General features: G+C 48.2%; 10 protein-coding genes across 10 annotated transcripts; 7 read left to right on the top strand and 3 right to left on the bottom strand.

Annotated features, from left to right (window-relative positions):
• Positions 1 to 1093: 1093 nt before the first annotated feature.
• B9G98_03259 (putative cell wall protein SPI1) lies at positions 1094 to 1453 on the top strand (the record flags this gene model as incomplete). The annotated part of the gene is made up of 1 exon (XM_024809816.1): positions 1094 to 1453. One exon carries the CDS (start codon positions 1094 to 1096, stop codon positions 1451 to 1453), a length of 360 nt encoding a protein of 119 aa, XP_024665584.1.
• Positions 1454 to 2039: 586 nt separating this feature from the next.
• Positions 2040 to 2501, top strand: B9G98_03258 (Mitochondrial import inner membrane translocase subunit TIM17; the record flags this gene model as incomplete). Its single annotated transcript, XM_024809815.1, has 1 exon — positions 2040 to 2501. The coding sequence occupies one exon, from the start codon at positions 2040 to 2042 to the stop codon at positions 2499 to 2501; it is 462 nt and encodes a 153-aa protein (XP_024665583.1).
• Positions 2502 to 2571: 70 nt separating this feature from the next.
• B9G98_03257 (Palmitoyltransferase SWF1) lies at positions 2572 to 3591 on the bottom strand (the record flags this gene model as incomplete). The annotated part of the gene is made up of 1 exon (XM_024809814.1): positions 2572 to 3591. The coding sequence occupies one exon, from the start codon at positions 3589 to 3591 to the stop codon at positions 2572 to 2574; it is 1020 nt and encodes a 339-aa protein (XP_024665582.1).
• An 82-nt stretch (positions 3592 to 3673) lies between these two features.
• Positions 3674 to 4822, top strand: B9G98_03256 (60S ribosomal protein L4-A; the record flags this gene model as incomplete). Its single annotated transcript, XM_024809813.1, has 1 exon — positions 3674 to 4822. One exon carries the CDS (start codon positions 3674 to 3676, stop codon positions 4820 to 4822), a length of 1149 nt encoding a protein of 382 aa, XP_024665581.1.
• A 748-nt stretch (positions 4823 to 5570) lies between these two features.
• On the bottom strand, positions 5571 to 6428 carry B9G98_03255 (ELMO domain-containing protein B; the record flags this gene model as incomplete). The annotated part of the gene is made up of 1 exon (XM_024809812.1): positions 5571 to 6428. The coding sequence occupies one exon, from the start codon at positions 6426 to 6428 to the stop codon at positions 5571 to 5573; it is 858 nt and encodes a 285-aa protein (XP_024665580.1).
• Positions 6429 to 6615: 187 nt separating this feature from the next.
• On the top strand, positions 6616 to 8436 carry B9G98_03254 (Arginine--tRNA ligase, cytoplasmic; the record flags this gene model as incomplete). Its single annotated transcript, XM_024809811.1, has 1 exon — positions 6616 to 8436. One exon carries the CDS (start codon positions 6616 to 6618, stop codon positions 8434 to 8436), a length of 1821 nt encoding a protein of 606 aa, XP_024665579.1.
• A 45-nt stretch (positions 8437 to 8481) lies between these two features.
• B9G98_03253 (E3 ubiquitin-protein ligase PEP5) lies at positions 8482 to 11166 on the bottom strand (the record flags this gene model as incomplete). The annotated part of the gene is made up of 1 exon (XM_024809810.1): positions 8482 to 11166. One exon carries the CDS (start codon positions 11164 to 11166, stop codon positions 8482 to 8484), a length of 2685 nt encoding a protein of 894 aa, XP_024665578.1.
• A 960-nt stretch (positions 11167 to 12126) lies between these two features.
• B9G98_03252 (hypothetical protein) lies at positions 12127 to 13011 on the top strand (the record flags this gene model as incomplete). The annotated part of the gene is made up of 1 exon (XM_024809809.1): positions 12127 to 13011. One exon carries the CDS (start codon positions 12127 to 12129, stop codon positions 13009 to 13011), a length of 885 nt encoding a protein of 294 aa, XP_024665577.1.
• A 169-nt stretch (positions 13012 to 13180) lies between these two features.
• On the top strand, positions 13181 to 14851 carry B9G98_03251 (Carboxypeptidase S; the record flags this gene model as incomplete). Its single annotated transcript, XM_024809808.1, has 1 exon — positions 13181 to 14851. The coding sequence occupies one exon, from the start codon at positions 13181 to 13183 to the stop codon at positions 14849 to 14851; it is 1671 nt and encodes a 556-aa protein (XP_024665576.1).
• Positions 14852 to 14930: 79 nt separating this feature from the next.
• On the top strand, positions 14931 to 17419 carry B9G98_03250 (Importin subunit beta-5; the record flags this gene model as incomplete). The annotated part of the gene is made up of 1 exon (XM_024809807.1): positions 14931 to 17411. A coding segment is annotated over one exon (2481 nt), but the record flags the coding sequence as incomplete, so codon positions are not given.

Below are 17419 nucleotides of genomic sequence, written 5' to 3'. Positions count from 1 at the left end.
ATCAATTATACGTATATATACGAGGTTAACACAGAAAATCGCGATGCAATCGCCGGACCTTTTGGGTGCTGATGGGAAAGGCACGTGAGCCGACATGAGGCAGGACGGGTGGTTTTTTTAAGGAAAAATACACGTTATAGCCTTTTAGATACAAGTAAAAGAAAATTGGACAGAAAGGGCTGTCTAAAAAAAGAATGTACTGGCCTCACAGCAACCACCATCTCATTCATGTGCCCTGAGCTGACGATGGGCTGCAACTCCTGTCTCCTGCATTGCCTAGCTTGGGCTGCATAGGTGATTTCATAATCGGGCTATGCCGTTTTTGAATTGTACGTTTGCAAGCAACCGAGTTAAAATAGATAGCATATACACGATGGAAGGAGATGGCCGCTGCCTTCACATGAATTTTTTCCAGTCGCTGTTTTTATCAAATAGCAACGCGAGCTCAACAGACTCTACAATGGAATAAGGGGCTGCGACATGAAGATCCGCTCCTGCTTTACCCTTAACAATGCGCACATCCATTTTTTGGCAGCGATGACTAAAGTAGCACAAGTCCGCCATATGATCATTCTTTAGTCGGCACTGGTATGCTCTGCTTCGTGTTGATAGCGCCAATGAAGGTGCCAGTAATGTCGAATATTGCCATAGACTTTCTGTAAACTATTCAATACTTGAAACGTCGCCATTTCTATTTATAGGTAGGTCATGAGATAGCATGTCCCAAAAAACGTTGCGGAAGCCGAGCTTCGGTTGCCGGCCACAATGCTTTACGGCTGACAAACACCATTCCAAATTAGGCAGGAGGCAAGCAGACGCACATGCATGGTTATGGATAGGACATGGACAAAAACCAAGAGGCGGCGAGTACCAATATACTGGTACCATGTGGTCAACACCCACTGCTTTAACAAAGGGGAAAAAAACCTTAAAGGCTAGTACGTGTGTTGACTCAACGCATATGCGCCAGCCTTTTTCGTCTCTTTTGGGACGTAGATCTGACTGCGTGCAAAATCTTCTGCATATGCAGGCATGAGCGGCGCCAAAAAGTATAAATTATGGCACCTCCCTGATTATCTCCCACAACACAACAATGGTTTCTCGCACTTTCGTCCTCTCTTCCATCGCCGTCGCTGCCGCTGCTAATAGCACTGCTTCCTCTAACGTCACCAGCTCTGCTAATGGCACTACCACTACCACCGTTGTTACTGAGTTCACCACTTACTGCCCTGAGCCTACTACCTTCACCATGAACAACAAGACCTACACCGTCACCAAGCCCACCACCTTGACCATCACTGACTGCCCTTGCACTCTTACCCACACCTCTTCTGCTTCTGTTGCCCCCGTTGCCCCTACCACTGCCGGCCCCGTCTCTACTGCCAACGCCGCCGTTGCCAAGGGTCTCTCTGCTGCCGTTGGTGTTGCCGCCGTCGCTGCTTACTTGCTTTAAATTGACCTGATACCTGACCACTTAATACACACAGCTTTTAGCAATTAATTTTTTGTATTGTTTTAGTATATTTCTTAAAACTTTTTGCACTACCTCGACCAATCCCAAGCCGCCGATCCGTTATCAATGGGCTGCCACCGCTTTGATCCCGATCGGAAAAACCCTAACCTAGCTGAAAAATGGCCTGCCGGGCCGCATGTGCGCTATCTGCAACGCCAAGACGCATTTTTTTGTCGCATTTTGGGTTGCCGCCGGGGCGTGTCGAGGCAGGTTGGCGAGCTCCTAGATGAACAAAAACTGTCTACTTGATAAATAAATACGAGATTATAGCTATATGTTCACTTTGCCGGGGAAAAAGCCGAGCGTTGCGGCCCTTCGAAAAACCACAGTATTCAGGCACAAAAACCTCCGATCTGGCACTAAACCGACCTGTTGCAACGTTTCACGCAAAAACATTTCGCGTTTTCCTCGTCGCTAACCCATTTAGCAAACTCCACCTCCAGCCGTCTCTGATCCCACTCACACCCACCCATTACTTTGGGTGACTAAGTCTGAAAATTGTTTTTCAGTAACCTTTGATTGTACAATGAGTGGCGACCATTCCCGCGACCCCTGCCCGATGGTTATTGTTAATGATTTTGGTGGTGCGTTTGCCATGGGTGCCATTGGTGGCACTATCTGGCACTCCGTCAAGGGCTTCCGCAACTCCCCCGTTGGCGAGCGCTGGCAAGGTGTCAAGTCTGCCGTCCGCTTGAGAGCTCCCACGTTGGGTGGTAACTTTGGCGCCTGGGGCGGTATGTTCTCTTTCTTCGACTGCACTGTCAAGGCCGTGCGCAAGACCGAAGACCCCTGGAACTCTATTATCTCTGGGTTCTTGGTCGGCGGTGCCCTGGCTGTTCGTGGTGGCTGGAAACACATGCGTAACAGCGCCATCATCTGCGGCTTCATTCTCGCCGGTATGGAGGGCGCCGGTATTGCCATGTCCCGTATGATGGCCGAGAACCCCGTTGCTCCCGCGCTCCCAGAGGCTCCGTTGGCTGCTGCCTAAACCCCAGTATGAATTTATGAAAAAAATTGAAACCAAAAGAGATTCCTGTATATATTGAATTGAGTTACCACTATTTCCAGTTAGGAGAACACAACCGCGTCTTTAGGTTGCGACGGAATCCCTCATCATAAATATTGTGCACCGACTCATGACTCGTGATTTGAACTAATGGCGCCTTATACTTTGACACCAGCTGCTGTTCTTGGCTGTTCAAGCTTCGATGCCATGTGCCGTCGCTAAGACGCTGCAACACAATGCTTTGTTTCGTTTCCGCCGGCAGCTCGTACATGTACAGCTTGCCCTCGTCCATCAGCTCGTTAACATCTTCCCATTTAGTGACCTCGTTTGTAGTTGCACCAACATAAATATATTTGACCTGAGCGGCAATGAAAACAACATTAATGATTCCGAGCAGAACGCACAGAATCAACATACAGGCAGCGGCACGGTATCCTCTCCCCACTCGTAGAATCGACCTAAACAAATCTCGGCCACGATGTCCTTGCTCCAACAAATCGGGAATCAGCCGCAACAGAATCGAAGACGTCACGATGCCGCCGTAGATGAAAATGTACAGGGTGGTAAATAGAAAGGCCATAAATTGCTTGTAGTTGTTCGCACCTATGCAGCGGTTAAGGAACAGGCAATGGTGATCCGCCAAGGCAATGCATCCGTTACATGTAGAGCAGTGCCTGCTTCGAGCCGGTTTCTCAAAGTGACATGTTCTGCACTCATTCATGGGCATAAACAGTATTCGGTCATACGGGTAAACACTCATTACTTTTGCATGGTTGGCTCGAGTAATTAGCCCAGGGTCGGAAAGAACTCCCCAAATAATAGTTACAATTGGAATTGGATAGTTCAGCGGGATCCATAGCCGGTGCGTTGCCGACTGCAGCAGCGGCAGACAGTGCCTGTGAAATTCGTAAAAGAAATACCCCATCAAACCGATATAACCTATAGGAACAAGATAGCCTCCGTACCTCGAAATGTAATGCCAGATAAAACGACCAGATCCTCGTGACTTTGACCCATAAACAATGCTATAAACGACCACCAGAATGACCCCCGGCAGCACCAGAAGCCACATGGATTAGTCACACACACGAGCCCTCCCTCAAGTACCACTTCATGGAACCACTTAGGGCTTAGGGGCTATAGCACGTCACAGCATGCAGCGAGCGCCCTCCCCGGACAAACATTTCAGGTGTAGCGCTCACAAGCCCTTCATACCCTCAATGTCCCGTCCTCAGGTTTCTGTCTACAACGGCAGCTCTGTTGCTAGCACCGCTGCTCTGCCCGCTGTCTTTGCTACCCCCATCCGTCTGGATATCGTCCACGACGTTTTCACCGCTGTCAACAAGAACAAGCGTCAGGCCTACGCCGTTGCCCGCAACGCCGGTGAGCAGACCTCTGCCGAGTCCTGGGGTACTGGTCGTGCTGTCGCCCGTATCCCCCGTGTTAGCGGTTCCGGTACCTACCGTGCTGGTCAGGCTGCTTTCGGTAACATGTGCCGTGGCGGTCGTATGTTCGCTCCCACCAAGACTTGGCGCCGCTGGCACGTCAAGGTGAACCACAACGAGAAGCGCTACGCTACCGCTTCCGCCATCGCTGCCTCTGGTGTTGCTCCTTTGGTCCTGGCTCGTGGTCACCGTGTCGAGCAGATCTCCGAGGTCCCTCTCGTTGTCTCTAACGACCTCGAGTCCGTCTCCAAGACCAAGGAGGCCGTCGCCGCTCTCAAGGCTGTTGGCGCTCACGAGGACGTTGTCAAGGTCCTCAACTCCAAGAAGCTCCGTGCCGGTAAGGGTAAGCTGCGTGGCCGCCGTCACACCCAGCGCCGCGGTCCTCTCGTCATCTACGCCAACGACAAGGGTCTTGTCAAGGCTTTCCGCAACATCCCCGGTGTCGAGACCTGCGATGTCCAGCACTTGAGCTTGCTCCAGCTTGCTCCTGGCTCTCACCTCGGTCGCTTCGTCATCTGGACCGAGGCCGCTTTCAATCTCCTCGACAAGATCTGGGGTGCTGAGGGTGTCGAGTCCGCCAAGTCTGGCTTCTCTCTGCCCAAGAACATCATCTCCAACGCTGATGTCACCGGCATCATCAACTCTTCTGAGATCCAGGCTGCTCTCCGCGAGAAGGGTCAGTCCAAGCAGAAGCGTACCCACGTTCTCAAGAAGAACCCTCTCAAGAACAAGCAGGTCCTTCTCCGTCTCAACCCTTACGCCAAGGCTTACGCTGAGAAGAAGCTCGGCTTTGCCAAGGTTGAGAAGACTACTTCCAAGACCCCCAAGACCTTCAAGAAGCTCTTGCACGAGAACTAAGCTCTTTCTAAAAAGATTTTTGCCAAGTATATAGTAGTTGGTCAACCTTAATTTTTTTTTCTATATGAAAAGAGGCCCTGGCCCCTTTCAATCAAGCGTGGTACTGAAATGCCTGATTGGGTGGGTGATCTGCGCCATGAATAGCGTTGTAAAGCCCAAAGAGTGCCACACTTGCAATTCCAATTAGCCGCAACGAGAGCCAAATCATTTTAGCTCGATTCATCTCACCAACCTGTGGTCGCATTTTGGCAGCACTATGGGTGAAACTGAGCAGATCTGGGCTTAAGTATTTGAATTGGGTCGAAAAATGGGGATAATACTACTCAAAGAAGTCAATTACTGATTACACGCACTCGGTGCGAATTAGGAAAGTTCAGGTGTAGCTGGTACAGTTAAACGGGCCCTGATAAGGCAGGGATATCGTCAATGCTGGTAGCAAAGCACCACATCTCCTACGATCTGTATCATGTTCGGATTGATAGTGTTCACTAATAATACTGCCATTATCTGATGCTAGGCTCGAGGGCTTTTTGGGACCAAGCATGGGCATGCCCTCGTCCCCAGTTTTGCAAGTGCCTCGAGAGTACCGCCGTTTCCTAAGCCAGTACGACGAATTGAACGGACTGAGCCGACAGAAAAATTCCTTGAGACTTGAATTTTTCATTCAGCAAACTATGAAACAGGGCCAAATGGCCAGCGGTTTACGGGATCTTATAAGCGCCTGCGCCTAAACCTTATTTCAGACTTGCTATTTCCAAACTGGTGTGTCAGGACCCTTGATAATTTTGTCTGTTTTTTGTTCAAAGCTCTTGATGAAGGCCTCGTTCTGATGATAGTTGGTTATCTCTTTCCGCTCAACTGCATTTTGCCATGCCTCGTGGAAATCGAGCATCAGCCGCGTGTGCATCGTCGCGAGCTCCTGAGGGAATGTGGTATGTGTGCAACTTGCACTTTCCCAAATGAGAGCCATGCATACCGGGTCGTCCATCATTTTGCGAACCAGGAAATGCGTCAGACGAATTGAGACTAATGCAACAGGGTACCACGGCGTATCGAATGCAACCGCAGTCGAGCCAGGAGCAGATCCGGACTCTATAAATATTTGCTTTGCGTGGGGGTGTGTGCAGAACGCTTCAAACTGATCCAAACCTAATGCACCGGTGCCTCGAAAGTCTGTTGTGGGGTCTTTGCCTTGAAAGCCAAGCTTCACCCAATCGCAGCCGGCGTTACCAAGTTTACTTGGGTCCAGATGCTTTTCGGGCTCAAACAGACCGCTATACACTGTAGCCAACCTAGAACTTGTAGACTCGTCCCAGTGCACCGGCTCGTGACTTTTGCTCGCTAAGTAGTCCAATGCCTGGGAAAGATCCTCGTTCCACACAATGGACGCCACCTTGTCGTATCGGTGGCTCGGACCGCGCATATGTAGCGCCCGGTGAACTATAGCCACCCACATGTACGAGTGCTTAAGAAGCGCCGCGGTAAGAAGCCACTTCCGGCTTCGCAGCTCAATGCTCCACCGGGCTAGGTGATGGGGATTGCTCCCAAAGTACCCCAATACCACAGCAAGCGCCGTCCATGCCGAAACCGCTGCCTTTTGCACCATTTTTTAACCTGCCTTATCCCAACCTCTGGGAATTCGTCCGGTTTGCAAACTGACTCAAAGTGAAAGATGACGAATTTTTTCTCCCAACCACACTGCAAACCGCTGGATTAAGAGGGATTGTATGGTCCTGAAGTCGACTCGAATAATCCGCCGATACTTTTGCAACACACACCGATTACAGACAAGAATGGCCAGCACCACTGATTTAACCGCCCGACTCCAGAAGCTGGGCATTTCCGATTTCCCAGCCTACCCCAAGGCGCAGCCTGATCTGAACCCGGTCGACATTTTCCGGTCGTATATTTCCGACGAACTGTCCAAGATTTCCGGCGTCGACCGCGATCTGATTTTCCCCGCTTTGGAGTACACAAGCAACCCTGAGCGTGGCGATATGGTCATCCCCGTCCCCCGTCTGCGGGTCAAGGGCGCGAAGCCGGACGTGCTTGCCAAGGGGTGGGCCGACAAGTTCCCTGCAAACAAGTACGTTGACTCGGTCACCGCGAACGGCATGTTCCTCCAGTTCACGTACTCGGCCAAGCTGCTGTTCAACATAGTGATCAACGACATCTTGACCCTCAAAACCGATTTCGGTCGATCCGACGTTGGCAAGGGCCAGACTGTAGTCGTCGAGTTTTCGTCGCCTAATATTGCCAAGCCTTTCCATGCTGGCCATCTGCGTTCGACCATCATTGGCGGTTTCCTCAGTAACCTCCACGAGAAGCACGGCTACAAGGTCGAGCGTATCAACTACCTGGGCGACTGGGGCAAGCAGTTTGGTCTTCTGGCCGTTGGATTCGAGCGTTATGGTTCCCGCGAAAAGCTCCAGAGCGACCCTATTAACCACCTCTTTGAGATCTACGTCAAAGTCAACCAGGAGAAGGACAACGAATTGGCCACTAACGATGGCAAGTCTGAGACTGACGATTTGGCCCGTCAGTACTTCCGCAAGATGGAGGATGGTGATGAGAAATACCTCACTTTGTGGCAAGAGCTCCGTGATATGAGTATCGAAAAGTACAAGGAGACTTACAAGCGCCTCAACATTGAGTACGATTCCTACTCGGGTGAGTCTCAGGTTCCCAAAGAGAAAATAGCCCGGGTCATGAAAGAGCTCAAAGAGAAGAACCTTGTTACTGAGGATAAGGGCGCTCTGTTGGTCGACTTCGCCAAGTACAACAAGAAGCTCGGCAAGACTCTTGTTCAGAAGTCCGACGGAACTACTTTGTATTTGACCCGTGATGTTGGCGAAGCTATCAAGCGTTACGAGACTTATAAGTTCGACAAGATGATTTATGTCATTGGCAGCCAGCAGGATCTGCACACCGCACAGTTCTTCAAGATTATTGAGCTCATGGGTTACGAATGGGCCTCCAAGCTCCAGCACGTTAATTTCGGTATGATCAAGGGTATGTCTACCCGTAAGGGAACTGTTGTTTTCCTTAGCACTATCATCGAGGAGACTAAGGATGCAATGCACGAAGTCATGAAAAAGAACGAGATCAAGTACGCGCAGGTCGAGGACCCCGACAAAGTTGCCGATTTGGTTGGTTTGTCTGCCATCATGGTTCAGGACATGCAGTCCAAGCGTAATCTCAACTACGAATTTGACTGGAGTCGTATGTTGTCCTTCGAGGGTGACACTGGCCCTTACTTGCAGTATGCTCATTCTCGTCTCCGCTCCATGGAACGAAATGCCAACTTCACTGAAAAGGAGCTGCTCAATGCCAACTGGGATCTGCTCACTGAGCCCATCGCTGCTACCCTTATTCGCACACTTGCTTCATGGCCTGATGTCACTTCTACCGCCTTGAAAAACCTCGAGCCTAGCACTATCCTTACCTATCTTTTCAAGATGACCCACATCGTCTCTTCTTGTTACGACGTTCTCTGGGTTATGGGACAGGAGCGGGAGCTCGCCATTGCCCGCATGGCTCTTTATTCTGCTGCTCGCCAGGTCCTCTACAACGGCTTGGTCCTCCTTGGCATCACTCCTGTCGACCGCATGTAACGATTGCTTTAATCTGAAATAATAAAATTAAACAAATTAACAAAACTACGCTAAAGCTCCTTGTGAGATATAATCAGTAATTACCCGTAATTTATCGTTGTGCGAGGCCAATGAATCGATGAATACGTCTTCTTTTACAGCTTCAAGTTGGCTGCGCCTGATCACCTCAACACTCTGCTGCTCGGGCGAACAAATTCGACAATACCCAGATCCAGTCGAACAGCGTTGGTGATAAGAGTGCTTGCATGCAAAATGTACCACTGGAAGGTCTAAAGGTAGCCCACATCCTGCGCAATCCGAATACTTGACTATCGGCAAGTCAGAACCAAGTTTTTTCCGCTCTGACTCAGTTTCTTCACGATAAGACTTTGTCAGTTTAGAACTGCGGTCAATTTCTGCTCGTTCATTTCTGATATGGTTCTCCAGGAACGGCCGCAGATCTTGAATTGTTATATGCGGCCGTGAAACAAGATCTATAATTTGAACCGGCGATAGAACCCTCAATTGTACGCATTTATTCAGGAGCTCCGTGAAATTTGGCCGAATCTTTTCAAAGGCGTCTGCCTGGGAAACAAAATGCTTGACTGCAACGAGAAGAACTTCAGGCTCAGGGTTGCTCTCGAGAAGGACAAGTGCCTCATCAATCTTTTGAGCTTGAATCAAATCACGGAATTTTTCTGCTGGAGAGCCTCCAACCGACGTTAGCTCGGGCGCCAAGGTGATGTTTGCTAATTTGATCGCCAAATTATCAGCCAGATGACTATGTTCATCAATCAATCGTGCTGCTTTGTAGTTCCAAGAAGGGTCCTTCGAGGTTCTGGCAGCGCTGAGGTATGTCTCATAGAGTGCCGTTGTCAAATCTGCCAAATCGTTTTGTGATGGCTGAAAATCGGCAGCGGCTTCGAGACAAGCCTCTAAGAAGATCACAAACTCATTCTCATGGCCAATGAATGAAGGGAAAATCAAGCGAGGATTCGGTGGCAGATATGTTGGTGTTTTTTGTTCTTGCAGAGTTTCTGCGTTAACTAAATTACCACCCAAGTAGCTCGCGGTCTTCAGGTAGCTCACAAAAGCCTGATAGCTTTGGAGAACAGGTGCAACAACTGTGCTCTCTTTTGCTTCTTTTTCTGGTTCCTGGAGTTCTTCTGCGGGCCGTTGCACGAATTTTCCGGTAAACAGCGAAATGAGAACGGCGGTTGTCTCAACAGGCAACTTGTTTAGAAGGCTGCGAGAGTTTTGAGTTAAAATACGAAGCGCATCTGCGACGGAAACAGTAAAAATGTAATCCAAACAGCCCTTAGGATCATTCATTTCTAACTTGATCTGTACAACAAGATCGGGGTCTGGCCATATCTGCGCTAGGCGGGCGGCAAGGTTGAAATAGTTCGACTTTCGACAAACCTGAATTGTAGATTCGAAATCAAAATCTTGGAATTCTGATGAACTGCTAACAAGGTTGGAGAGCTTTTCGTAGTCATGCATGTTTGTGTAACAGATAACCAACAAGGTCATATGTTCGGGTTGGGCAAGCCCATTTTCGAGCAATTTTTCAAGGTATGTCGCCAGATGTGTAACCTTGTGCGAGTCTTTGTACCTCAGGATAACATGCGAGGTGTTTCCGAGCTTAATAGATTCAATATAATGCTCCAGAGCGCCCTCTTGGTCACCCCTTTCCTGGAGGAAGTCAGCATACTCTTGGTGCAGCAGCAGCACTTCCTTGGAATCAATACCATTCGTCATTGAAAGAGCCGTCTTGAAGAGTTGCTGTTCCCTCAGAATGTTCAATTGCTCCAACGGAGTTTTCTCCTTCAGAATATACAATACGCTGTCTGGGCCAAGAACGTTGAGTCTATCCCACTGCACAAACATATGCTTGACCGCCAGATGTCCCTGGTATGCGATAATACTATTTCTAGTATCCACAATGATTAGTTTCAACGGATCTCCAAGAAGCGAGTGTTCTTGAGAGACAATTACAAGGTAGTGCTTGTAGCAGCTAATGCTCTTTTTTGTACAGGCAAACTCAATTGCGGGTCCTCTTTGATAAGGAGTATAGTAGCAGATTTCTTTTTCTCTCGCGACAATAAGCTGATTGTCAAGGGAGGTGACGCAGCCCAGATCGGCTCCTTTAGACTTCTCAAGAACCGTGGGGGGCTTCCCAACTGTTGATACAGTCGCAATTTGACTCAACGAAGCAACAAACACGTTTGTGTATTCATCATCCACGAATTCTAGGCCAGTAATTGCGGTGGGTGCATTATAAACCAGTCTTTGGCGAGCGCCTCGATCGTGTAAAACATCTCCACGCACGACAATCACTGCACCATCAGCATACCCAAATACCATGACCGAAACATCCGGAGCCATAGCAAATGTTGTAATAGGGAATTCGTTGTGCTTCACTTTTATTCGTGATAGAATGCTCGGTCCAGTTGCCTTCATTTTACCCATGTTCCACACGGTAACGACAGCAGGTTCACCTTGTCTTGTGGCCACAGAAACAAAATAGAAGGTGCTTGGTACACCCCTGAGGAAGTCAATTGTCCATCCATCCTCGATTGCAGTCGTGAGTAGTGGATTCAGCTCTTTGTCGAACTGTCTGATCTCTCGCCGCGTAGAGTACAAGACTGTATCATTGGCCGGCGTGATTGCAGTGAGCTCTTCAGAAAATAGCGAGGGATCAATTACTGGAGTAATTCCAAAGAATGGAAGTTCCCGCCATCCCGACATTGCGCTTCCGTGGATGTTCGCCTACGCCAAGTCTGAAGGTGATGACAAACCTGCTAGTTGCCAACCTGAAAACATCGTGCGCTCAGATTTCTTGAGCTAGGGTAGGTGGTGAAAAATATTTGTGTATTTGAAGTAGTAAGTATGTGTGAAAGTAGCGATCGAGCTTTCATACTCTAGAATGAAATGTTTCGAGGATGTATTGACAAGGATACCCATTTACACCTAAAAAAATCTATGGAATAGGTCACTTAGCATAGTAGAACGCGAAGAGTGTCGGCTGTGTTTATCGATGTTTTGCACTTCTGTCAAGATTGCTCTGGAAATTGCGAGTTTGCGTTGCTCATACCAACGTCATAACCATTGATGACGACACACTGTCGTATGCTTCTATTGCGGAGAGTTGCTACAGGGGTAAATGGCGCAGATCCAAATCAGGCATCTCCACAGCCGATAAAAAAATGCCAAATTCATAGACCCCAACAAATCCGATATAGTCTAGTGGCTAGGACATCACGCTCTCACCGTGAAGGCCAGGGTTCAATTCCCTGTATCGGAGTTTACTTTTTTGCGTCTTTTTGGCTCTTCGTTATTAAGATCATCTTCAACGGATCGTTAAAGATGTGAATCAAATCAATTGAGCTTAAAGTTTGCACGGTACGTCGCGGTTCACAAGCCCCTTGCCGCCTTCATACTGTCTTATTTGACAAAGGCAACCTAGAAGCTGGCACCAAGGATTGCTTTTATAGGAAAAGCATGTGATATTATTTGGTAAAAAAAATGGGTTGCTTCCATGTTTCTGGTTTAGACCTGTCCCACTAAAGCACATGCATGGTCCTGCCTCCCTGCCGATCCTACACGCATCTTACTTGCCCAATGCAGCTTTTTTCTCTAGCTGCTTCATCTTGAGGTCAGGTACTGCTATATGTATATAAATTAGGTATGATCAGTTGTTTCTCCTACATGCTACGTACTATCGCTTTATTTGCCGGCTATGCTCTGGCCCAGGAATATCGGCCAGTAGTTCCACATGGTCGCGAGGAACAGCTGAGACAGAACGCGTATGTAGATGTTATCAGCACAGTTGTCGCTCCTGCCACTCAGGTTTTTCATACTACAACTGATGTTTGGGTAGAAGTTTATCCACCTGTTACCACTGAAGATGTTACAGTGTTTGTTCCGCCGCCTACGCACACTGACGTTTATTGGGATTACGATGACGATGACGACGATGTCTATGAAACTACAGTAGTCGTTACTGCCCTCCCTGGGTATTCCACTACTTGTGAGACTAGTACTGATTACGTCGATAAGACCATTGTTGTTCCACCGGCTATCACATCGACCTCTGACCAGTCAACCACGCTTCCTCCGGTTGATACTACGACAGGAGAAGGTAGCACTACTGACTTGACCGACCTTACAACCTTCCCCATAACGACAGCTACAACTGAATCAACAAGTGAGTCACAGACTGTGCATACGACCGTACCATCGACCGTGCCAACCACCGATTCCACATCCGGCGTGACTACCGAATCTACGACTGACGTAACAACCGGTACTACAACTGATTCAACTTCTGAAACTACAACTAATCCAGCAACCGACACAACCCCGAGTGCTAGTACAGAAGTTGAGACGACAACTTCAAATGCTCTACCTTCCACTATTTTGCCAAAGGCATCTACTCCAGCTCCGCCCGCAAAGTCAACACCTCCACCTTTCACTCCGACTCTACCACCTCAGGCAGAAAACTCTGATATCATTCCCGCCAATGGCGCATACAACCTGCAGCCTCTGGGCTCTGCACTCTACTTCCTCCTGGGTATTCCACTCTTGTTTTGATTTTAATTGAGCTATTATAACTATTAGATAACATCGAAACCCTCCATATAAGATTCAGAATGGCATATATAACTGGCCTTTCTAAAGTACCCTCATTAACAGGAACATGCTTAACCTTGCCCTGACTGATAAAAGCCGTTTGGGGGAAGGTCTGGGGTTATCCGCTGAAATGAGCATTTCACTTGGACCCTCTGAGCACGGTCAGCCCAAGAAGCCTTGGGCTTGGGTGGCAGCAGCTGCTGTATATGGCTTACTGGAATTGACGGTGGGCGGTCCTGTTGCGTTCTTGGCCAGCAAGGCTCCCGAAGCAGCATTTCACCCATCGAGCGCCGTGTGCCCACTGAGTGAGCCGCTTATTCCTTCTGGCGGTTTCAGGGATTCCAGCCAGTTTCTGGAAGAAGATTATGTGAAGCAGTCCGTTGATTTCCTTGCTGGTGCTATCAAAATTCCAACCCAATCGTTCGATGAAATGGCTAGCGACCCTCTCAAGGATGATCGCTTCAACATATTTGCAGACCTTCACCAATATCTATTCGATACATTTCCACTAACTGCTGAAAATGTTGAGAAAGTGAATACTTACGGTCTCTTGTATACAGTCAAGGGCAGTAGTAGTAGTCTTAAGCCTCTTATTTTGATGGCGCACCAAGACGTTGTACCAGTGAATCCGGAAACAGTCGACCAGTGGGAACACCCACCATTCTCTGGGTTCTATGATGGGGAATGGATGTACGGTAGAGGTACAATTGATACCAAGAACACTCTCATAGGTATTTTGGAGGCTACAGAGAGCCTCTTGGGCCAAGGGTGGCAGCCTGAGCGTACCATTCTCATCTCTTTTGGGTTTGATGAGGAGGTTGAGGGCAAGCGTGGCGCTGGAAAGCTTTCTTCTCATATCGAACAACGATATGGTAAAAATTCTATCGAGGCTATCGTCGACGAAGGCAGTGGCGTTACCGAAAGCTATGGCGCTTTGTTCCCACTTGTTTCGACAGCTGAGAAAGGTCTTATCGATATCAAATACTCCGTCGAGGTTCAAGGTGGTCACTCGTCTATGCCCCCAGATCACACCGGAATTGGAATTCTTGCCGATTTGATCTTGAAGCTCGAGGCCGACCCGTTCAAGCCCTACCTCGATTCAGAAAGTGTTACTGCTCAAACATACTCTTGCTTTGCAACTGCGCCCGAAGCAGATGATGAAATTCGTGAGATTGTAGCTCACCTAGGGGACTCCAAATACTTGCAGAAGCTGATTGATATTTTGAATGCCGACCGCGCCACACGTTTCTTTATTCAAACTAGCCAAGCTGTTGACGTTATCAGCGGAGGTGTCAAAATTAACGCACTACCTGAGCACGCTTTCGTCAAAGTGGACCATCGTGTTTCTGTCGATGAGACCGTGCAGTCCGTGTGGGACAGGGGCCTACGACATGCTAAGGGGATTGCCCAAAAGTACGATCTTGGGCTTGTAGAGAGTGGGAAAGTAGTTTTCGATGGTATGATGGGCAATCTCACCATCGATGTCTCTGATTGGACAGAGACAGCACCAAAATCACCGACCTCGGGCAAATTCTGGGACATACTCTCTGGTGTAAACAAGCACGTTTTCAACAGCGTGCTCAAGTACGATCTACCTGTGATAACTGCACCATTGGTAATGTTTGGAAACACTGACACAGCAAATTATTGGAATCTTACTAGCAGCATCTATCGCTACACTCCACTGCAAGAGAGCGATGGAGCGAATGCCCACACCGTGAACGAGAAAATCAGATTCCGTGGACATCTCGGTACGGTCATTTGGTACTATGAGTTTTTACAATTCGCCTCAACTAGCTAGTTTTATTACGTAGTTTTACCGTCAGACCTGGAAATCACCAGCTCGTGATGTCGTTCTACTTAGTAACCGCCTCTCCACGATGGATCAGCTTCTCCAGCACGCGATGTCGAGCGATGTTGTAGCGCGTCAGACCGCCGAGACTGCCATTGAACAATACGTTGTGTCAAGGCCAGATGATTTTTTCAATGATATTTTCAGAATTGCCCATGCTGAGGACTCCACAAAGGAGATGGCTCATATGACAATGCTTGTCGCTAAAGCGGTGATTTTACGGCACTGGGGCCCAGAATTCGAGCAGTTTGAAAGGCCTATGCTCGGACCTGATACAAAGACGAATGTTCGGCGAGAGCTTCTTAATATTGTGGGCACTTCTGCCTCTCCTAAGGTGAGAGCTACCGCTGCGAGTGTCGTATCCAGAATCGGTGGTAACGAATTCCCAGATCAATGGCCTGACTTATTGGAAAACAATATGAAACTATTGCGGTCCGAAGGTGTGGCACTTGCTGGTGGTCTGGAGCTCTTCAAAGAGCTTCTAATTGACACTCTCAGAGAACAGGATTTTTTTGAAATTGGCGCTTTCGTCATGTCATGCTTGCTAGAGGCTGCAGACCACAAAGAACACAGACTTGCTGCTTTGAAATGCTTTCATGAGTGCATAAATTTCTTTTTAATGGGTGATGATGATCAGTTGCCGGTGCTTGAAGCTATCATTAAAGGAGATGTCAATAAGTGGTGTCTCTTATTCAAGCATGTTATAATCCACGAAGCTGAGGAAACGGACTTACAGGATGAGATTATTCTTACTTTGAGAGACCTTGAATCAGCTTTCCCTTCAGTACTAGCTCCAGAGATTCCAGAACTGTTCAGAACTGTTGTTGAGCGAGTAGAGCAATGCCGTGTTTCCCGAAATGTTAATGATGAGCTCCTGACACATCAAATTAATTTGATCGATATGTTTTTCAGGGCCAAAGGTAGCGAGACAATTCACAGATCGCTACTTGACATGCAAGTGCTTCAACGGTTCCTTGATATTTGCATCGCACAAGCGACTATTCCCAAGGAGCTTCAACATCTTTGGATCGACGACTACAATGATTTTGTGATTCACGAAGTCGAACTCGCTGAGGATATTTGGCCGCGCCCTGCCGTAGGTAACCTTACGGGAGATTTGCGTCACCCAATGATTCTGGCAACACTTATTGAGCGGGCAAAGACGGCACAAACATGGCTCGAACTAGAATCCATTCTGTTTTTGATTACATGCGTTTTACAGCAGTTGTCATTTGAAAGCCAGAAACTAACGCCAAATCATTTGTCGGATATCGCAGCCATCGTCAGGAGCGCTACACAGCCCGAGTTACTACACGCTCGTGCGATCATTACCGGCGGCTATATTTTGAAATACGCGGGTTCCAAACTTAGCAGTGATACCAAAGACCAAATGCTGAAACTGCCCTTCGAAATTCAATCAAATGCTTCAAATGTGGTGAAAATAGCGGCTCTTCGTAACATATCGATTGGCTGCACTGTAGCACCCGAAAAGCTTCGTTCCACACAAAAAAATATGCTGTCGTTGATTGCGAGTCTTGTTCCTGAGTCAGAAGAAGAGACCCCAGCTCTGCTGGCCGACATTATGATGAACATTTTGCGCTTGAATTTCCAGGACGTCCTCATGGATGACCAAGTATACTCATTGTTCTTCTCCTTGGTTAGCAAAGACACTGCTAATATCGAACTTACGGTTGAGCTCTTGTCTTTTGTTGAGGAAATTTTCGAAAGTGCTGAGCAAAATCCTGAGACACTGCCCAACATTTATCAGAAATTACTGGTCCCAGTAATTCAAACTTTGGCTAATGCTCAGGCATCAAAATATGAGTTCTCGAGTGACCTCCAGTTTGCTTTGGATCTTGCTGCTGTCATTTTTGAGCGTGGTGCAGAACTTCCGGACAAAAGTCGGCTTCTCCAGATCTTCCACGATCTAGTTTCAACGTGCGACGACCCTCAAATTCTACAGTCCGGATCCTTTGCATATGCTGCGCTTTTAGAGCGGCTGGGAACTATAGAGCTGGACACTAACGCAATTCAAAATGTGTTGGAAGTGGCTGCAAAGCTATTGGATCCTGATCTAGACGATGCCTCCGGGCTTGCCTCCGGCCGCCTTGTGAAAGCAATAATCGCTACGTTTGGGTCTGAGCTCGGCGATGTCTTGAGCGAAATCATTATTGCAGCCGGAACGAGGCTAGCAGCTGCAGAAAACGCTTTACTTGCTGAGAGTCTCACGCTTCTATTTTTCGATCTTATCAATCGTGACGCACTGACTATTGTAAATCTGCTGGCAGATCGTAACATTCTAGAGCCAGTGTTGAAAAAATGTTTAGCCACGTTCGAAGTTGTGCGTGGTGCAGACGAAATCCATGGAAGCGTAAGTGCCCTTGAGAACCTTTACGACCTAGAGGACCCCCGTATCGAGGCTATTCTAGTGAACGACGAGGCCTTGGCACCAAGAAACAAAATTCTGACCCGATCGGCCACGAAAAACATGAAATTCACGCAGGTTAGTGTACCAAT

Source organism: Wickerhamiella sorbophila, assembly GCF_002251995.1.
Source record: "Wickerhamiella sorbophila strain DS02 chromosome Unknown contig2, whole genome shotgun sequence".
NCBI lineage: Eukaryota > Fungi > Ascomycota > Dipodascomycetes > Dipodascales > Trichomonascaceae > Wickerhamiella > Wickerhamiella sorbophila.
The sequence above is the reverse complement of the archived record's forward strand: the minus strand, read 5'-3'. Positions and strand labels throughout refer to the sequence as shown.